Below are 18,538 nucleotides of genomic sequence, written 5' to 3' on the forward strand. Positions count from 1 at the left end.
TTCAAGTCCAGTTTAAAACACAACTTCTCAGCAACTTCAGATCCCTACCTGATTAAAAATATTTTTTCACTTGAGAAACAGTACCTTAGGCTTCTCTACCTCATTCATACACCAACAGGATACTGCTTTCCCAAAAAATAAAAAGAAGCCACCATGTGACCCAAATTGCATTTCTGCATCACAGAACCTGTTCCCCACAGCCTAGGGCTATGAGCACACCTGCAGCAGCACCAGGAGCTGAAGCAGTTGGATTGCACTGATCCAAGACCCTCTGTTCTACAGGAACCACACTGTGCAGGAGGAGGCAGCAGCCCTGCAGCCCAACCTTTCCTGTGCCCTCTCCACACCCAGGGCCCAGGGCAGCTCTCACAGCAGCAGCACTGAGCAGAGCCAGGCCAGTCACTCTTACGGAAGACAAGTGCTTAAAAAGCCTTTCCAGATGGAGCAGGTGAGGGAGCTCTGATTCTAAAACAGACTGAGGGGTCTCTTAGGGTTAACTACAAACTAGCCCAGGTTCATTAGGGAGGGTTAACTGATATACCAACTTGAAACCAAAGGGAAACAAACTGCAAAGAAACTTCCTCCATTTAACACAATGCCACAAGGTGACCTGAACTCTGTAGTGTGAAGAGGCCAGGCAGCTTGACAAGCTCAAGGGTTGGCACAGGCATCCTCACAACTCCAGGGGCAAAGACAAGTCAATGAAACCATTAATAGACAGATCCACCTGCTGTCCTTTAGTCCACACCCAGTCCAAGGACTAAACACACCCATCCTTTTAAGAAATAATTGTAAACATTCAGATGCAAGAGGATAACTTCCAGTGGTTTTGATGTTGAACATTACCCCCAGTGGCAATGATGCTCATCACAAAGGGCTAGGATTAGTCTGGCAGTCAGAGAAACGTGGCCTTAAAATCTGATTTGATTCTACTGGCATTTTGGAAGTGCTTTGCTTTTTGGAGAGGGAGCAAAATTTAAAAAAAAATGAAGCACCAGAATTAGAGTTTCATCATCACTTTCCCCCTCCCCCCCAATCAACATCAACAAGATTCTGCACGGGCCTTGCCAGCATCCCACAGCTCTTTCATGCACTTGTGCTCCCAAGTAGTGAAATCACTCCTAGATCCTGTTCCAGATGATGAAAGGGTGAGCCATGGCTGCAAATGGAATTCCTTTCATCACCTGAACAGTGTGCTTGAAAAACACAAGCAGCTGAAGTGTTCTCATCTTTTCAATTCTAGAGAACAGCACATCATCACCTTGCAGATGTAAGTACTTCTGCTTAATATGCACATATTACAGTATTTAGCTTAATTAATCAAACCATGACAACAGACTCAGTTTTGAACTTCACACTGTTACTATCACCCATGGCAAAATAAGTATCTAGGGATGCTTAGAACAAGAAAATCCATTTACTAGTGCAGGCAATAGCAATGCTAAGAACATCTTCACCAAAATCAGTGCTCTGTCATACTATACAAGTACAGATGGATCCATCATCCTAAGTCTAGCACAGAACAAGGGAGAGGATGAATCATCTTCATTAATGGATGCAGAACAGGATAACAAAGTCATTACAAAGTGACTTCTTGTATCAGAAGCTTCAAACTGTAAACTGGAGTGTATCTCTCCAGCTCACGACCTGAAGCACCAAGGCAAAGCAATCTTCCTCCCTGGTAAGGTACACAGGGATACATAAACACAGAAAGAATCTCATGTTGCAGTGCAAACAACATGCTCCCCTGAAAATGAAAGGCTCTCAGTTTTCTTAGTGCAACCACTGGATGACAACAGATAATTTCTTATTAAGTCACTGGAACACCACATCACTGAGCTGTGCTGAGAGAGGAGCTGTTGCCAAGATGAAGTGACAGGAATGACAGATGAAACATTTGATTTCATAGTCTTGGCTCTTCTGCTGACTCTTTATGCAGCTGGAGCAAAATCAAAAGGCACACACTTGTCATGCTCTTTACTCAGTATGGACCCAGCCTGTCCAAGACAAGGAGCACAACTAATTCATACAGTGCTTTATGTACCAAGTCCATGGTTTTCCTTGAAGCCACTATGGTAACAAGCAGGAAAAGTGCAGTCAGATGAAAGCTGAAGAGTCAGAGGATGCCCAGTGTGTCCATCACCAAATCAGCCAAGAGCCTCAGAAGGAGTTCTGGCAGCTGTGCACGACAGTCTGGACAGAGAGGGAACTGCAGAATTGCAAGCTTACCTCCGAAAAAGTAAGTGATCTGTATCACTCCCACAAAGTTTGAGGGTATGTAGAAGGATGCTTTCTCCCAGATGACAAAGAACTGATAATCAAGTATATAAAAACAGCTGTAAAATGGTAATAGCCCAGAAGGACACAGTCTGTCAAACCTCGTGGTGTAAACTGAGACAAAAAAAATCCCTTTATGATTTTGCAACTGATCAGAGAAGACAAGACTCCCACCTAAAAGCAGGTCCTTTTTGTGAGTACTTTTATCAACAGCAGGAGATGGTGTCACAGTGCAGCTCTCAGACAACACCCATGGATCTGCAGATCACAAGGCTTGTCTTAAGCTGAAATATGATTTAGCAAAACAAAGACAGTAACAGAGATTAAAATTTTAATTTAAAACTTTGCCAACAAAAATTGATTACAAAAAGGGAAATTATCTGTACAAAATAAGAAAGGAGGTACTCATTTTAACAAGAGACTGCCATTATTAATGTGTGTGGGAGGACAAACAGCAGTTCAGGTCAAGTGACAAACTGAGAAACAAACAAACTGAGCTTGTAATATGGAATTCTGAAGTGAACTTTCCATAAACAAAAGAAATTGACCTGAATCAGCTCAGAAACTAATCAAGGTTTATAAGAAGTCTATTTTCCTTGCAAACCTTTTCCTCTTAATTTAGAGAAGGAGGACATACTAGAAAGCAAGACCCCAGCAGTGCAGTGGGCCAGGACAATGCCTTTTGCTGAGCTTTCTCTCACTGAAGCCTTCCTTTGGGCCCTCTGTACAGAGATATTCTGCAGTTTGAGTGTGCCAGGGGTTTAACTGAGTCACTATTGCATCTTCACTTAAAAGTTGGGTCCTGACTCAAAATGAAGACAAAAGCTTTGGGGACTGTGAAATTCCTATGACTAAAAAGACTCCTCTCAAAATGATGATTCTCAGACTAGTCCAGTCCACATCAAATAACAGCTGTTGGTCAAGGATAAATCTGTATTTACAACATTGCACCCCTCTTTTCTACCTACCATTTTACACAAAGAAAGAGACCAGAGCATCTTTAAAACTCATGACCAAACAGACAAAAATGGCAGGTGATTTCTAAACTCCAAGTTCCTGTAAAACTTAAGCACACAGTATAATCCTTACCAGGTTTCTACAATTCTCCATGAGCCAAATCAACTTAACTGAGTTGCAGTGAAGACATGGACCATGCATTTCTTTTTAATTTCCAGTCTAACTGCTTATTTTCCACTCACCTTTGCATCACTTAGTATTTACAAGTTTTTACACCTTCAGAACCCAAGTTTAGTGAAGAAACAAAGTAGTAATAAAAATGTATCTGCCCAGATTCATTTCACCTACTTAGAATTACCTGAGATACCCAAGTTGGGGCAGAACAGCTTTCTGTGCCCCACTTACCCAGTAAAAAAATAGACAAATGCTAAAGGACAATTCATCAGACTTGAAATTTCATCCTAGTGACAATGCTTTTCCTCCTCTGACTACAGAACAAAAAGTGAGCAACTACATTCTGACTTAGTCTTGGTTAAGGTTAGAGTAACTGTGTTCCTAGCTAAGTGTTGGATTTATTTATGTAAACCTAAGCCTTACTTGCTCACTAGCAGCTCCCAGCTACGGAGTCAGGGACAGCTGTCTTGTAAGAATGCTGTGAGACATGCACGAGTCCTCCTTACAGCTGGGAAAACTGAGATAAGTAAGAAGTTTGCTCAAGAGCATGCAGTGAGTCAGTAACAAGCTGGCATTACAGCTTCCTGGATCTTAGCCACATGCTCTGCCCATGGGAACCCAGTGCAAGGAAAACTACTGTACAGAATCATTCCCTTTTCCATGTCAAACGTTTTTAACAAAAATAGTACAGATGCTAATAAACAGTGTATGCAATTTCTTATTTGACACAGTCCTGCAGTAACCTGTTATATTGTATCTTCACCCTGCAAATGATTATTTCCAGCTTTTATTCCTAGACATCTTAAAGCTTTTAAGATAAAGCTGAAGATTCAGTTAAACAATGCTGCAGTCGGTGCCCTTAACCACAACAATGTTACATTTTCTAGTTTAAGCAGTATTTATGCTACCCAATTTGGCAATCAAAAGAGAAACCTTGAAGCCAAGAATTCACAGATTTGGGGGGGGTTGAAAAAACATACCAGACTTCAGTTTGACCAGAACAAGCTTTGTAACATGCCACGAAGAGTTCGGAGATTTCAATTCTGTGAGTATCTGTTATTGCCATTTCAAACAAAAGCCCTCTAACCCTTAGCCTTGCCCAGCCCATGATGTAGCAGGTAGGACAAATGCTGCATGGCAAGAAACAGCTCTGCTCAGAACACAGCTTAATAACAGAAATGAAACATTTGCAATTTGCTTTATGAATGCATCAGAGAGATATCATTTAAATAATGTCTCCAAAGACCCTGGGACTTAAGCACAGCTATGGAAAAAGTCAGCTTCCTAAACTTGGGGGCTTGTTTGAGACATCTGCCTCACACTAGATTCTTACTTTACTGTGGTCAACAAAGCTTTTAACATACCAGGCAAGATAGAATACCACTGGCTTGTTCCATCACATCATGGTACGGGACAGCCAATGGATCCTGTTGTGACAGACAATACTGTATAAAGAAGGCTTATTTTTAATGGCAGAATCACACTGGACACTACTGGCTAACCTGGAGCAAGATCTACATGTTTTCCTTCTGGACTTTTTAATTTGCTCTTGAACCAGAAACATTCTTTCTAATCAGTTGAATCCAAGAGTACTGCAGAGAGCTCAGTTCTTAAGCACGCTCTGCAGAGGAGCGGTCGGTTCCACGTCCAATTGACACCGAAGAGTTGCTGATTTCCAAGGGCAGGAGCTCCTCACTGGTCCCCTAGCCGGAAACCTTGGCCCCAGTTGTGTCTTCCACCACCCTGCTGATCCTCTGCAGCCCTTCTCATGCTGGCAGGAGGGACACCAAAGCCCGACACTCCTCCCCTCCTGTTTGGCAGCCAGCGGTAACTAGGACAGAGCAGAGCAGGAGGAGTTAGACAAACAGCAGGACCTTGCAGGGAAATGCCAAGGCTGTGCTTTTCTACTTTTCCATGCACTTCCTCTTAGCTGACACACGTTGTAATAAAACTGGCTTTTCCCAGTAGAGTTTCAGAGAATTCTTTCCAAATGTAAACCCTCAGCACACTGACAAATGGAAATACTGGGAAACTTCCATCTCTGAAATGTGCACGGTAACAGGAGAATTGCACAGAACCAACAATACTGAGGGCACTTTCAGAGCTGTTACCACCTTTAAAGACATTTTTAAAAACAACCTTGTCTTCTAATCTATGGAAAATTAGGTTTACCAGATGAGCTTGCAAGCACAGAATCAGAATATAAAGCTCCCCTATTCATTGAAACTTGTACAGGAAGTATAACTGTAATTCAACACTTTATGCTACAAAAAGGGTTAACTGAGTTGCTGACTAAAGTTTGATAGAGGAGTATTTGCAGCCCAAAACTATGTGGACAAGGACAACTGAACTATAAACTTTGGCTTCTGATCATAATATTTCATTGCCGGAACAATAAACATACCTCAAGAAAAAGCACCTCAAAAACCAAGACTTGCAGTCCCAGTGAGGGTGACTGATACAGACTGCAAAGGAGAATCATTTATAGCCCTGCACAAGTCTACAACTGATTATTATTGTCAAACATTGCTGAACTGGTAGCTACTATAACAATACATGGGGATACAGAAACAGATCATTTACAGGATAAAATTTCTTTTATATACCATCTGATAATTGTTAGGGAGTTCTCTTTACTGCAGCTCAATTCAACAGCAGAGCTCTAACATTTATTCTCATTCTTAAGAGTGGGTAATGGCATAAGACAACCCAAGGGGCAACAAAGAACTCTCATATGGGCCATTTACAAGAAACTCAATATTTTTTATGACTCACCAGCTCAGTCAGTATGAGAGTCTGTAGAAGGTTGACTTGGCAAAGTATTTTACATTTTACAATCCCACCATAAACATGTCTGATGAACTATACAAAAAATTGGACTAAACAAATAGTGATGTAAAGAATGAAGTCAGCTTACAGGAACTGAGGTGTGGACAGAAAATTCCTTCCTCCCAAATCCATTGGATATTTAAACATTAAGAAGAAATACAGGTGTCCAACCAGATTTCCTATCAGCTCATTGATGACTCTGTAAAGCAAAAGAAAGAATGGTTTCACATGCTGTCTTCTATGAAAATAAATGAGTGACAATCTTCTGTTCACCTGCCACCAGGCCTTGCCAGGGTTGTGACACACAGAAAATTTCCCCTCCCTCAGCATTTTGCAGCCACTTCTTTAGAAGGGCCAACCTCCTGTGCTAACACATCAATAGTCTGTTCCACCCTCCCTTCCCAGCCTTCTCTACATTCTGTATTGAAAACACAATTAAATACTTGTTTACATTGGGGAATTGGACCGTATAGCGATTAGTGCCCAAAATAATCATCTGCAGAGCCAGAGAAGTTACTGCTGCTTTCACTGGACAGCCTGTCTCCTGCTGTACTGTACTGTTTTGTTCCCAGTTTTGTGAAAGCACTGCTGACTGGAGGCCCTTGAGTATCTTCTGTCATGCATAAAAACAGCAGGTAGCTAAGAGCAGGCAGTTTTCACAAGTGACAGATGAGTCAGTAGGAGGCACAGCCAGAAAAGGGAATTTGGTTTTGCTGTATTATCTCCTCCTTTTATAACTCAACCACAAACTTGTTGTTGTCACTAATTATGCTACAGCGGCACCAAGAGGCCCCAGTCAATGCAGAGCCCCAGTGAGGGGGCCCACACTGTGCACAGAGGGGATTTCTGCATCAAGGGGTTTAGTCAAAAAAACCCAAAAAAACAAGAGAGCAAAAAATTCAACAAGTGCTAATATGGCACATTGTGGGCTCATTGCCTTTTTCCCTTGTTTAACAAACTGAAAAAAATAAGATCAGGTTGGACAAGTCTGTGAGGGAAAGAAGTAACAGCACTATCAGATTCAAGCTAAACTTGTTTCTAAAACCAGTAATAAAGGCTGGTTCCAGGGGATGACATCTTATTTTAGAGTGTGTTACCTTCTTAGTATGGAGAAGGCCCAATGCATGGAGTTAACAGAAAATACACCAAACTCTCATTGCTCTCCCCTCACCTCCATTCTATTCTCTAGTTCTCACATGCACATCTCTTCTGCTTTTATCTTAAATGATCACCATGTGACACTGAGCATTATCAGTCAGATTACACAGCTTTAACCTTCTTATTTTAATATCACTCCTAAATTCAGCAGCAAGTTAAATAGCTGTAAAAGCTTTTACAACTTCAAATTGCCATAGAAGTAAATACATACGATCCACCAATGATGTAGTTGAATCCCAGAATAACCCATGGAAGGTAACAGGCCTGGAAAAGAATGCAGTGGAGAGATTAAGTACAAGTTAAGGATGTAAACCTGCTCTCAACTTCCCACTGCACTAATAAGCATGATCATAATCTCAATGCTTTAGGCATTACACTGGTCCTGATCTATTAACTTAAGCAGATTCAACCTAAAAAGGTCAGTCCAAACTGAGCAACCACTAACATTTTTAGACAAAATGTGCTCATTCAGATATTATAAGCAAACGTGCCTTTTGAACTCTATGTTCCACAGCAAGTTTGCCTCTGGAACAAAGTCCTAAAGTTTTTGATTTTGCAAAGGTCTAGAAATTCTCAAAAGAGCCTTCTCTACAAGATCTGACAGAAACAGCCAAGGTCACACAGAAAAAAAAAAAAACCAATTTAAAATACCAACATTCTGTCACTACATTCAGCTTTTATCCAGGCTAAATGTTTTCTTTTTTTTCGGAACAATGAATTGTCAGGACATCTTTTCAGCAGAGACACACTGAGTGATACCACATGGAAGACTATGAACTTTGTCTTTGCTGCATCTCAAGAAGTATTCTCTGTGACAGTAAAAGATACTTTTTATAAGAGAAAATATTTCTATTTTGCCCCTCACCCAGAAATCTTTCCAATACACTGTTTGACATACCTTAAATCTTGTTCCAAACCAAAATGACACAATCATGTCTCTGTTCAGCTGGGCCCACACATAAAGTACTGACATGATGAGTGGAATCATCAGCAACTGCAATGTTTAAAAAAGACAAAGTTACCATTATTTTCACAGAAGCACATGAAAGTTGGGCAGGAGGAGCTGTGTTACAAAAGTGGTTTGTAAGGATGGTACCTCACTAAAGTCCTTTCAGATTGCCCCAGAATCTTATCCAATACATGCCCTGCATCTGTTCAAAAACTATTGAGAAAGTGAAGGGGGAGAACCTACTTGCTCACTGTCCTTTGCAGGACCATGCCAAAGCAAAGGGCTCCAACCTGTGCCAAGGGAAGGAGCAGCTGCAGGGAGCTCTGCTCTACCCCCACCTCCAGCAGGGAGCCCTGTGCCACAATCCCTTCAGGGCACCAACCCAAACACCCCCAAATGTGCCAGATGCAGTTTTACCCACCCAGCTGCCACCTCTGTCCCCATCCTCCTGACAGCCCCACAGGGAAGGTAGGTGCTCCCCTCAATCCCCACTGCAGGGCATCACCTGCCTTGGGAGAGCTGGGAGTGACCTGTGCTCCACACCAGGAGCTGAGGGGTTGTTTCAAACACTTCTCTACATTGACTCTGCATTAGCTCATTGACTGTTTCTAGTGCAAAAACACAAAGCACTGCTTTAGCCATCTGTGATTTCTGAGCTGAGGGCAGGCTGCACAAGCAACATTCCCAGGAACTGGCTGAATGCTGTACCCAGCTCCTGGGTTTGGAAAAGAGGTTAAAACTCATCCCTTCAGGGGTGCTGCTATTATACATCAATCCAGCCTTTCACAAGCCCCATGGTGCACTCTGACTCCCCACACAAGAGTCTTATTTAAAGCTTTTATTAAATCCCTTTTTATTTTACTTAAAGCAATATCTAATATCTGAACACATTTGATTTAGGAATAGAGGCCTAGCTATCCTACTCTGTGTTTTGAACTTCAAAACAAGTAAAAATCCTCTTATTTTTAAGAAAAAACACACTTTTTTATCAAAAACCTGATTCTTCTTTAATCAATACATTGTATGCAGATAAAAAAAATAAGCACCTCTTTAAAAATATACAAATCAACACAATCAGTATGAAATTTGTATAATGTGTGGGTAACTCCAGCCTGCTTTTCAAAAATTTGTGGTATCCTCCCCACAGAAAAGTGTAAGTATAAAGTTATGGACAGCCCTTGACACAATTCACTCCAGACCAGAGATGCATGATCACTGGTTTTGTCTACCAGGGAGCCAGAGAAGTGATCTGATAAATGCTAATAATAATTCTGTATGGAATACTACAGATACTGGCGCATTCTTTGGGTGCTGGAGACAGATGAAGATGAGAACAGCAGAGGCAGACTGAAGACATGCAGTTATCTGACACTCTGTTGTGTCCAAAACACACTTCCCAATTTTCACCCTTAGTATTTGAGGAGATAAGAATTATTTCACTGAAACCAGTTCTGAAGACCACTATCTTAATCATTCCTGTGAGGATTTTGTAGTTCACAGTTCTGGTCTCAAACTGAAGCTGTATTTTTCACCAAAAAAATCTTCTGTTGGCAAGTAAAAGGCATACTGAACTAAATTTGAGAAGATCAATAAACACAAGAATCATTTTTTAAATAGAAAAATAAGAGAGCAGATCCACATTCATTAAAATAAATAGTGCATAGGTGACATCTTGTGTCCATTTTAGTAGAAGTCTAAGCACTTCCTGACTGCACAAAGACACCATTTGTACTTCCTGGCTCCCTAACTAGGTTAGATCCAAGCTTGTGCCTTCAGCTGAGGCTAACCCAATCTGAAAAATTAACAATACACACACAGCAGTCCATTCTGATAGAATCTCAACAGCCTAGCTTAACTATGTTCTGCAGTTAAGTCAATAATGCTCTCTATAAAGTCATCAAGCAGTCATAAAGTTGTGTAAAATTATTATCTGAGAAACTGCACCACACTTACCTGCATGTCCATCACCAAGCCAGTTATCTGTCATTGCACCATGAAGGAAAATGCAGAAAAACCTGACAGACTACAACAATAAAAAGCTGCAGACACACAGAACACACATGCAAAGATTTTTAATATTCAGAATTAATACTACACTGTTTTAGGTTAAAATTTCCAATGATCTAGAGATGTACAAACTTGGTTTCCATAACTGCTTTTTGGCAGCCTTTCAGGTGCCCACCTCAAGTCATTACCCCAGGGGCTTTTCCTCCCTGATCAAACTGGCCAGCTACAGACTCCATCAGTCCTTGCATAAAGGCACATTAAATTTAAAAACTGGATCCCTTCATTAGTTTAACACTGACATTTTGGTTTTCTAACTAAAGAAATACCAGATCATTAAAAAATACCAATATATTGCCAATGAGTCATAGAAAAGAAGCAACTTCTTAAACAGCATCAGTGCAGGCTTTTAATACTCTTCTCCCACCTTGGAGCTCAAAGAAACTGCTGTAGTAACTTTTGAGTAGAAATAATCACTGAATGATTTTAATATGATCAGGATGCTTTTAACAGATCATAAATACATATAAAATGACACCCAGCATTTTCCCAGATCATGCATCCAGGCTGATCCTTACATCACACAGGGAACAAACAACTAGAAGCTTTTAAATGACCAGTCTGAAAGTCAGGTCACAATTACATTAATTAAATGCTCACAGCCAAGAGCCTGCAATCATAAAGGCAACCTTCATCTTCCTAACAATGTAACTAAATGCTCCTTGTTACAGCTGTGGCTCCACAGGACTGGCAGGACCAGCAATTCCCTCCACATAGTGGAATGCAACTAGAGATAATGCATTGATAAAGCATTTCTGCACACAGCTCCCCTGGAATCTGGTTCACACTGATGTCACCCCACCCTTTTTTCCACCTGCTGTACCACTGCAAATTGCTACAAGGAGGCAGCAGGAGCACAGACAGAAAGGGAGCATCCCCAAGGATGGAGGTTCCACACCCTCTCCTCCCAATCTGCCAGTGCTTCACTGCCCTTACAGTGTGTCCTTCTCATATTTAAATGGAATTTCCTTATTTCATTTTGTGGAACTCAGTGCTCAGCTCCCTCAGCACAGAAAAGACATGGAGCTGTTGGAGTGGGACCAGAGGAAGGCCACACAAGTTACTGGAGGAATGGAAGACCTCTCTTTTAGGGAAAGGCTGAAAGAGTTGAGGGACAAAAATGTTTAGTAGGGCCTTTTGCAATAGGACAAGTGGTAATGGTTTAAACTAAATGGTTCCTTGTACTTGGGAACCCAGAGCTGGGTGCAGCCCCCACACATCTCTCAAAGGCTGAGCAGAGAGGAGCAATCCCTGCCTCAACCTGGGGCTGGTGGCCACTTTGGCCAAAATGGCACATTGCTGATTTGTGGTCAACTTTGTGTCCAGCAGGACACCCAGGGCCTTGTTTGGAAGATGCTTTGCTTTGTCAGTCCCTGGTGCCTGAGGCTGCTCCTTGCCAAGAGCAGGACTCTGCACTACCCTTTGCTGAGCTTCATTCCTGCTCAGCCCATTTATCCAGACTCTAAAGATCCCTCTGAATGGTGGCACAACCATTTGTTGTTTATCAACAACTCCTCCCACTTTTGTATTCGAGATCTAAAAGAAAATTCAGGTGCAACAGTGCAGCCCACAGAAATGTTTCCCAGCATTCCCAAACTAACAAGCCCAGCTTCTTCAGGAAGCTGTCTCAGTGAAGATACTGTCACAACACTGCTTTCACAGACTCAGATACTTGTACCCAGCAGGTAAAGGATCTCTCCATTTCAGGGAATGGCAGAGATCAGCCCCTTTTTGCACATGGCAGCCTGAACACACTGAATTCAGTGCCAGCTCAGCCAAGAGAGCTCAGCAGAGCAGCCCAGGCAGCAGCAGGACACTCGCCCAGCACGGGCTCAGCTCAGTGGAGGCAGAGCTCAGGTCCCCACTGCACACTTGTGTGAGCACGTCAAATGTTCTCCCTGCAAGCCATTCACTACCTCTGCAGGAAGGTTACACACTCACAAACTCTACAAACACCAAGGGGAACATTTGCTACTTTTTAAAACTGTTCCTTGATAAAACAGATCCTGGTCTTTGAACATACTTCAGGTGGAAACAAGAGAACCAAAATATTTCTCAAAGTTTGGTGATGAGAAGGATACAACAATGCAGATCCAGTTAAACAGGAGCATGAACATGTAATCTGCTGGCCTTCCATCAAAAGCCCCTGAAAATAAAAAGAATAATTTTGAATCATCAAAGGCACTACAATTTTGATTAAAAATTAGGACAACTTTTATTTTTCAGAGTATAAGAAAGCTCAGTTAATAACAGCTGCTTTGCATGTACTCTGTGGTCTATGAGTATTTTTTAAATTTTAAAAAGCCTTAAAATAGAACAACCTACAGGCTGAAAAATAAGACATTCAGCCTACTGCATTAGAGCACAAGCAGTGTCTATACTTAAAAAAGAACACACTGACTCTGGAGATAAGTAGTGTTAACTACATAAGACTTCAAAAATGGAGTTGGACCCCATTGTTCATATGAAACTGCGGGTTAGAAGCACAGAATTAGGAAATACACGTGCACAGCAAAAGCAGAAATACCAAGTTTAATGAGTGAGTCATGTGAAAACCAGCCCTCACTTAGGCAAATTGCATCCTCTTTGCATCATCTCATCAGACTCAAGAGATGCAATGGTTTTTATACTCCAGAAAAAATCAGCACACATGACAAGGAGGGTACACATGTGCAGCACACTCTGTTCCCTCTAAGCTGTGCTGCTTGTCTAATTCACCATTCCAAATTTGTGTCAATTTTTTCAGGACACTGTAAACAAAAATAATAGAGTAACATTCCCTGCAGGTCATATAAAGTGAAATGATCTTTAGATGCTCAGTTGAGTTTGAGACCTGACAGAGACAAGTACTAAAAAACAACCCTGTAGCAATTCCTTGCAAACATGAAAAGCTGAGGCTCTCACTCCCACTAACTGTGGCAAAAGGCTGACAGAGACCTCAGCATCTATGCAAGAATTCCATCAACTTTCATATAAACCCAGGCAGGAAAGGAAAGCCTGAGAATATTGCTGAGAAAGACCCAGACCATGGAGGGTGAAACAGTGACAGTGGGAATGACAGTGACACACACAGCACATCACAACCTGAATTACATGCTCCTAATTAAACATCCAAATGCCTAGAAAGAATGTCACTGCTCAATGTGAGCACTGCTCAGCTTCATAGAAGTATTCTTAAAGGAAAAAAACCTACTTTTAAGCATTAGAATAGCCTATGCAAAACATAATTACTAAAATACCAGTTTTATTGTTTAAGTTCATTAAGTTTATTGTTTAAGTTCAGTTATGCAAAATGCATGACAGGAAAAAAAAGTACTTTGAAAAATATATCAGAAAGTTTTAATGTTGTAAAACTACAGAAACTGAAGGTTTCTTCCTTACTGTTGCCACACAACAAATAAAAACAAATAAAGAGAAGAAGCTGACTAAGGCTGTAGAAAGGCCAGCTCAGGAATCCTTCCAAAACTGGAAGAAATCAAAGCTGTTATTATTCTTCTTCTCAATTTTTTCCCTTCTCATTATCTATGGGAATGCTAATGAGAGTATTAGACAAACCACTGAAGTTGACTTTTCCATGAACATCTAAGGGAATTGGATTACAAACTGCCAGAGAGCTCAGCACAGGTTTGGGGTGAGCTCTACCCCACAGGTCCTTCCATGAGGCCCAGGGTATAATGCAATCATCTGGAAGAGCTGCAGACCCTTAATTCACATAAATCTCATCATTCACACAGCTGGGGAGGGAACTCTGCACATTCTGCTTACTCTGTTGATATTTCCCATGCTCTCCTCCAACCAAAGCAAAACAAAACCACACGAATCTCCCTTTCCTTTGGAAGTCACAGGTCAGGCTGTTAGGAAAGCACAAGCACAGCACAAAACCATACTGGTATTTCTGACAGCTAAATTTGAAGCTGGCAGGCAGCAGCAGTGTATGCTCAAAACCCATGCACAATGCTGAAAATAGCAGTTTCACTTTCTCAGTTTCACAGACAAAAGGAGGCACAGACCAATGCAAACTTCCACCTGTAAATACTATCAGCAACTTATATATTTTCCAACTACAGAAGGATTCAGGCCTTTCTCAGAGAAAGGGCCAACCTAACCAAGGATTTCATTTATAGGCAGAAAAAATGACTGGAATATAAAAGAAATGCATTGGTTCAAACAACACAGATGACTTCCCAGTTTCAAAATCCAGATCTGTTGTACAGCAGAAATTTACCCCCTTTCATGAGATCTGTGCCACAGCACAAACAACCAGAGCATTCTGTGAGTATATCTACAAGCAGTGAGATCTCTTAATTTGCATAATTAACCAGGAACTCCTACTACACCTACCTTTGCCCAGTCAGAACTGTGAGCACTCTCATGTGCTCATAAACCCCTGCAGACAGGCTCAAAAGGAAGTAGGAATCATTCCTAGCTATTAAACCAGTATGTAACTTTCACTAAGAAACAACCAAATACAATCTGGCACCACTCCTGCCTTTCCCTTCCACTCTTCTTAAGTCTTAAATGTGATTCCACAATACTCTCTGGAGGGCAGGTGTTCCAGGGATCTCCTCTCTCATGGGACTTCCCAACATCACTTCCCAATGCATTCCCCTTTACACCATCAGTTCTAGACTCCATTGGAATGACACTGAAATTCTTGTTCACAAAGGCTTTCAGGAGGAGTCTGGCTTTGCAAATATATTTATGTCAGTTGAACCAATTTTTGTCAAGTTTTAATAAACTGGGCAATGCAAAAGGAAACCAGTTTTGAAGCTACCTTGTACCAACAAGCCCTTTGTTTGAGAGAAATGATCTATTATCTGATCTCCTTTTTTTTCACTTAATTTTTCCCCTTAACTGAAAATCCTTCTAGTCTCTTAACTTTTCCACTTATCTGTTAGGCAGAGGGGTAGGCTTCCTTTGAAGGAGGTATCTCTCAATTCAACACAGACAAAAGAATAACACAAATAAGCATCCCTATTAAAACAAGAACAAACTGACGTTATTTTCTCCCAATGGATAAGCCCCTTATTACATTATGCTCTATCATCCTTCTCTGATAAAAAACATCAGATACAAAATAACAGAGGTAAACATCATCTTTTAATCTAACTTGCTTCCTTAAATCCAACAACTAAAAGCACCAGGCCCTCCTACTGAAACTAATAAAAAGTTCAGATCCTAAATGGCCAAAGGGAAGGAGGCAGCCACAGAAAATCAGTTTTCACAGCAGTTTCATGCTGACCCACATAAGCTGGCACAGAGATGAGCCATCTCTTATCAGCTCCAGGCAGGGTTCAGCAGGTGCATACAATTTAATGGCCAACATACCTGTTTCTAGTCGTGAGGAATATTGATACAAGAAATACAAATTCACCAAGTAGAGAAATCCCGTTCCAGGTCCCACTGGGAAGAAGAAAGTTGCCGTTATCGGCCGCCAGATCTGTGCAGAACAAAAGAGAAAGATCTGCTTATAAACTGCAGAATGAACTCATGTGCACAGGCTTTTTATTTACATTCATTACTTGATAATGAATGAAAACTTGCAACATCGAGAAGAAGATTAAAAATAGCCCAAGTATCGATTGTTCCTGCTTCAGCAGCTTTTCTAGTTGTGGTGTTTTCTTTCAATCTGGTAAGCAAACCAGAAACAAGACACAACTTTGCAAACTGCTTTCCATCACATCCCTGCAGCAGTGAGCCTTTAATGCAGTGCAGAAGAGATTCACTGGCAAGGCTGCTACCCTGTTTAAAAACCAGCCATACAAAACCCATTCTTCCCTGCTGAACAGAGGCCAAAGAATGCACAGCCTTTAGTGAACCATTCCAGCCAGCACGTGCTGCTCTGAGCACTGGGGATCTGCTCTGGGACTGTCTCCCAGCTAGGAATATTGGGCACAGCCAACTGCATGGCAGCACGTAGCAAGGATGGAAAATATCTGGTCATTCATGAAGGAGATCTTTAAGCAGCAACATTTCCAAACTGAGGATTAGGATCCTGAACATCACAGTTCAATAAGGAATAACAGGACTAAAGGAAAAATCAGTCATTTATGCTACTAAGTTTCATGAACAATACATGAATCAAGGTACAGAGAGAGTCATGGCTTTAAATTTCTTTTTCTTTCTTCAGTGAAGATACAATGAGATGATATAACAGAAATTTTAAAATTGAAAGCTTTCCTCTTTGTTTTGAGCTCCTCCAATGAGTGCATTCCCCCAACACTGAAACTGTAACCTCACAGTGCAAGGAAAAGTATGTCCAGTTTGGGACCACTTTTGATATTGCTATTGTACCCAGAAACACTGGATGTCTGACACCTCAAGGCATCAGCTGTTAGTTTACATGAAGCATATCTAGGCACAGAAGTTGACAGTCCCAAACAGAAGTTTTTCCAAATTCCAAACCAGGTGCAAATGCACTCCATTACAGAATCACAGAATATGTCACATCAAAAGGGACCAGAGTGGGTGATCTGGGCACCTCCCTGCTCAAGCATTCTCAGTCATTCTAGAGCACGTGGCACAGGACTGCACTCAGAGAGTTCTTGAATGACTCCAGCCAGGGAGATTGCACAGCCTCCCTGGTCAGTCTGTTCCAGTGCATGGACACCCAGGTCAGGTGGAGCTTCCCGTGCATCAGTTTCTGCCCTTTGCATTTGTCCATCTTCTGGCACCTCCCTTGTGCTACTTATAGAAACTGCTGAGGTCCCCTCTCAGTCCTCTCCCCTCTGAGGCTGAGCAGGCCCAGCTCCCTCAGCCATTCCTCATCAGAGCTGCTCCAGTCCCTTGATCCCCTCAAACCTCCCTGCGCTGTACCCTGCCCAGGAGCTCCATGTCTCTCCTGGAGCTCTGCCTCAAACCCTCCCGGGCCAGCTGCAGCCTGGGATGTTTGCACACCCTGTGAGGCCAGAGTTACAGCTACCAAAACCACGGCCACACGGTGACACAGAGCTGGGCAAGTCACTTGTAGCCACAGCCACAGAGCTCCTTAGCACAACAACCAGTGCCCACCAGAAAAACTCTCACAAAAACTGCAGGAAAACCACACCAGGATGAAGCACAACACGAACTACAGAGCTGCCAGGGGCAGCAGCCCTGCTCCTGTCACCCTGGCAGGTACGCGCAGCCCGTCACCGCGGTGGGGCCTGCGGGCCGGGCCCGGATTTACGCGGTGCCGTGCCCGCAGGCCCTGTACAGGTTGAGCGGGAAGGCGGCTCCACTCCCGCCGGAGGGGCTCTGCTCCCCCCGGTCACCCCTGGGCGCTGTCTCGGTGCACGGCGCCTCCAGCGCGGCCGCGGAGCCGGGGGAGCGGCCGGCCCTGCGCGTCGCCCCAGCGAGGCCCCGCAGCGCTGCCGCGCACTACAACTCCCAGAAGGCCCCGCGCGCAGAGAGTCACAGTCAGCTACTGTGCGGGCGCCGCGGGGCACGCCGGGAGCGGTAGTGCGGCCCCTACCTGGAAGCGGTGGATGAAGGCGTCAGGCCAGAGGAAAAGGTTGACGGGGCTGACGAGGCCCAGCTTGCCCACGAGCGGAACCGCGATGGAGCCGGCGAACCAGTAGCGCGTGATCAGAGGGATGCTTCGGAACCAGTCCCCCAGGTCCGACATGATGCAGCCGTGCCTGGCCGCCGCCCAGGCCTCGCTGCGAACCGGCCGCTGAAGAAGAGACGAGACGAGGGCTCAGCCACTCCCGCCGCCCGGTCACGGAGGGGAACCCGAGCCAGACGTGGCGCCACCGAATTCGGCCGAGCCGCCGCGGCTGCTTCCGGCCCCGCCCCGGCGGCCGGGAGTCCCGCCCCGGGGGCGGAGCGGGGAGCGAGCCACCGCCTCTGGGCGACGGGACGGTCGGGTCAGGTTGCGCTCCGTTCCTCGAGAGGGGCTTGTAATGCGGGCAACAGGACGAAACAGGCAGCAAGTCCTGTGCTTACGATAGGCTGCAAAAGCCACCTTCTGAGTCACCTATTGCACTGCGTTATAAACATACTTGCCTATAAAACGATGTTTTTACTTCATTGCCCGGCGCTGGCCGCGATCCGCTCTCCGTCCCCACCCAGGTCGCCGCGCGACGCCCATGAGCAAAACTACAACTCCCAGCAGCCCACGAGGACGCCGTTGAAGCGGTTTCCATTCCC

At 43.4% G+C, this 18,538-nt stretch overlaps 1 protein-coding gene across 1 annotated transcript; it reads right to left on the reverse strand.

The window, feature by feature from the left end:
• Positions 1 to 2,594: 2,594 nt before the first annotated feature.
• Positions 2,595 to 18,537, reverse strand: DERL1 (derlin 1). The gene is made up of 9 exons (XM_074556438.1): positions 18,395 to 18,537; positions 17,862 to 18,062; positions 15,737 to 15,848; positions 12,490 to 12,554; positions 10,298 to 10,324; positions 8,294 to 8,389; positions 7,607 to 7,659; positions 6,326 to 6,436; positions 2,595 to 5,239 (listed from the first exon to the last, which is right to left on the reverse strand). The coding sequence occupies exons 2-9, from the start codon at positions 18,012 to 18,014 to the stop codon at positions 5,101 to 5,103; spliced, it is 756 nt and encodes a 251-aa protein (XP_074412539.1). The 5' UTR covers positions 18,015 to 18,062; positions 18,395 to 18,537; the 3' UTR covers positions 2,595 to 5,100.
• Between the last annotated feature and the right edge of the window lies 1 nt (position 18,538).

Source organism: Zonotrichia albicollis, chromosome 1, assembly GCF_047830755.1.
Source record: "Zonotrichia albicollis isolate bZonAlb1 chromosome 1, bZonAlb1.hap1, whole genome shotgun sequence".
Classification (NCBI taxonomy): domain Eukaryota; kingdom Metazoa; phylum Chordata; class Aves; order Passeriformes; family Passerellidae; genus Zonotrichia; species Zonotrichia albicollis.

Bases quoted from the DNA above. Each gene is read 5' to 3' on its own strand.
- DERL1 (XM_074556438.1), bottom strand. From the start codon at position 18,014: ATGTCGGACCTGGGGGACTGGTTCCGAAGCATCCCTCTGATCACGCGC. The intron at 15,849-17,861 runs GTAGGGGCCGCA...TGTTCTGCACAG, and splicing joins CCTTCATCCACCGCTTCCAG to ATCTGGCGGCCGATAACGGC. The intron at 6,437-7,606 runs GTATGTATTTAC...TTTGCTTTACAG, and splicing joins AACTACATCATTGGTGGATC to AGTCATCAATGAGCTGATAG.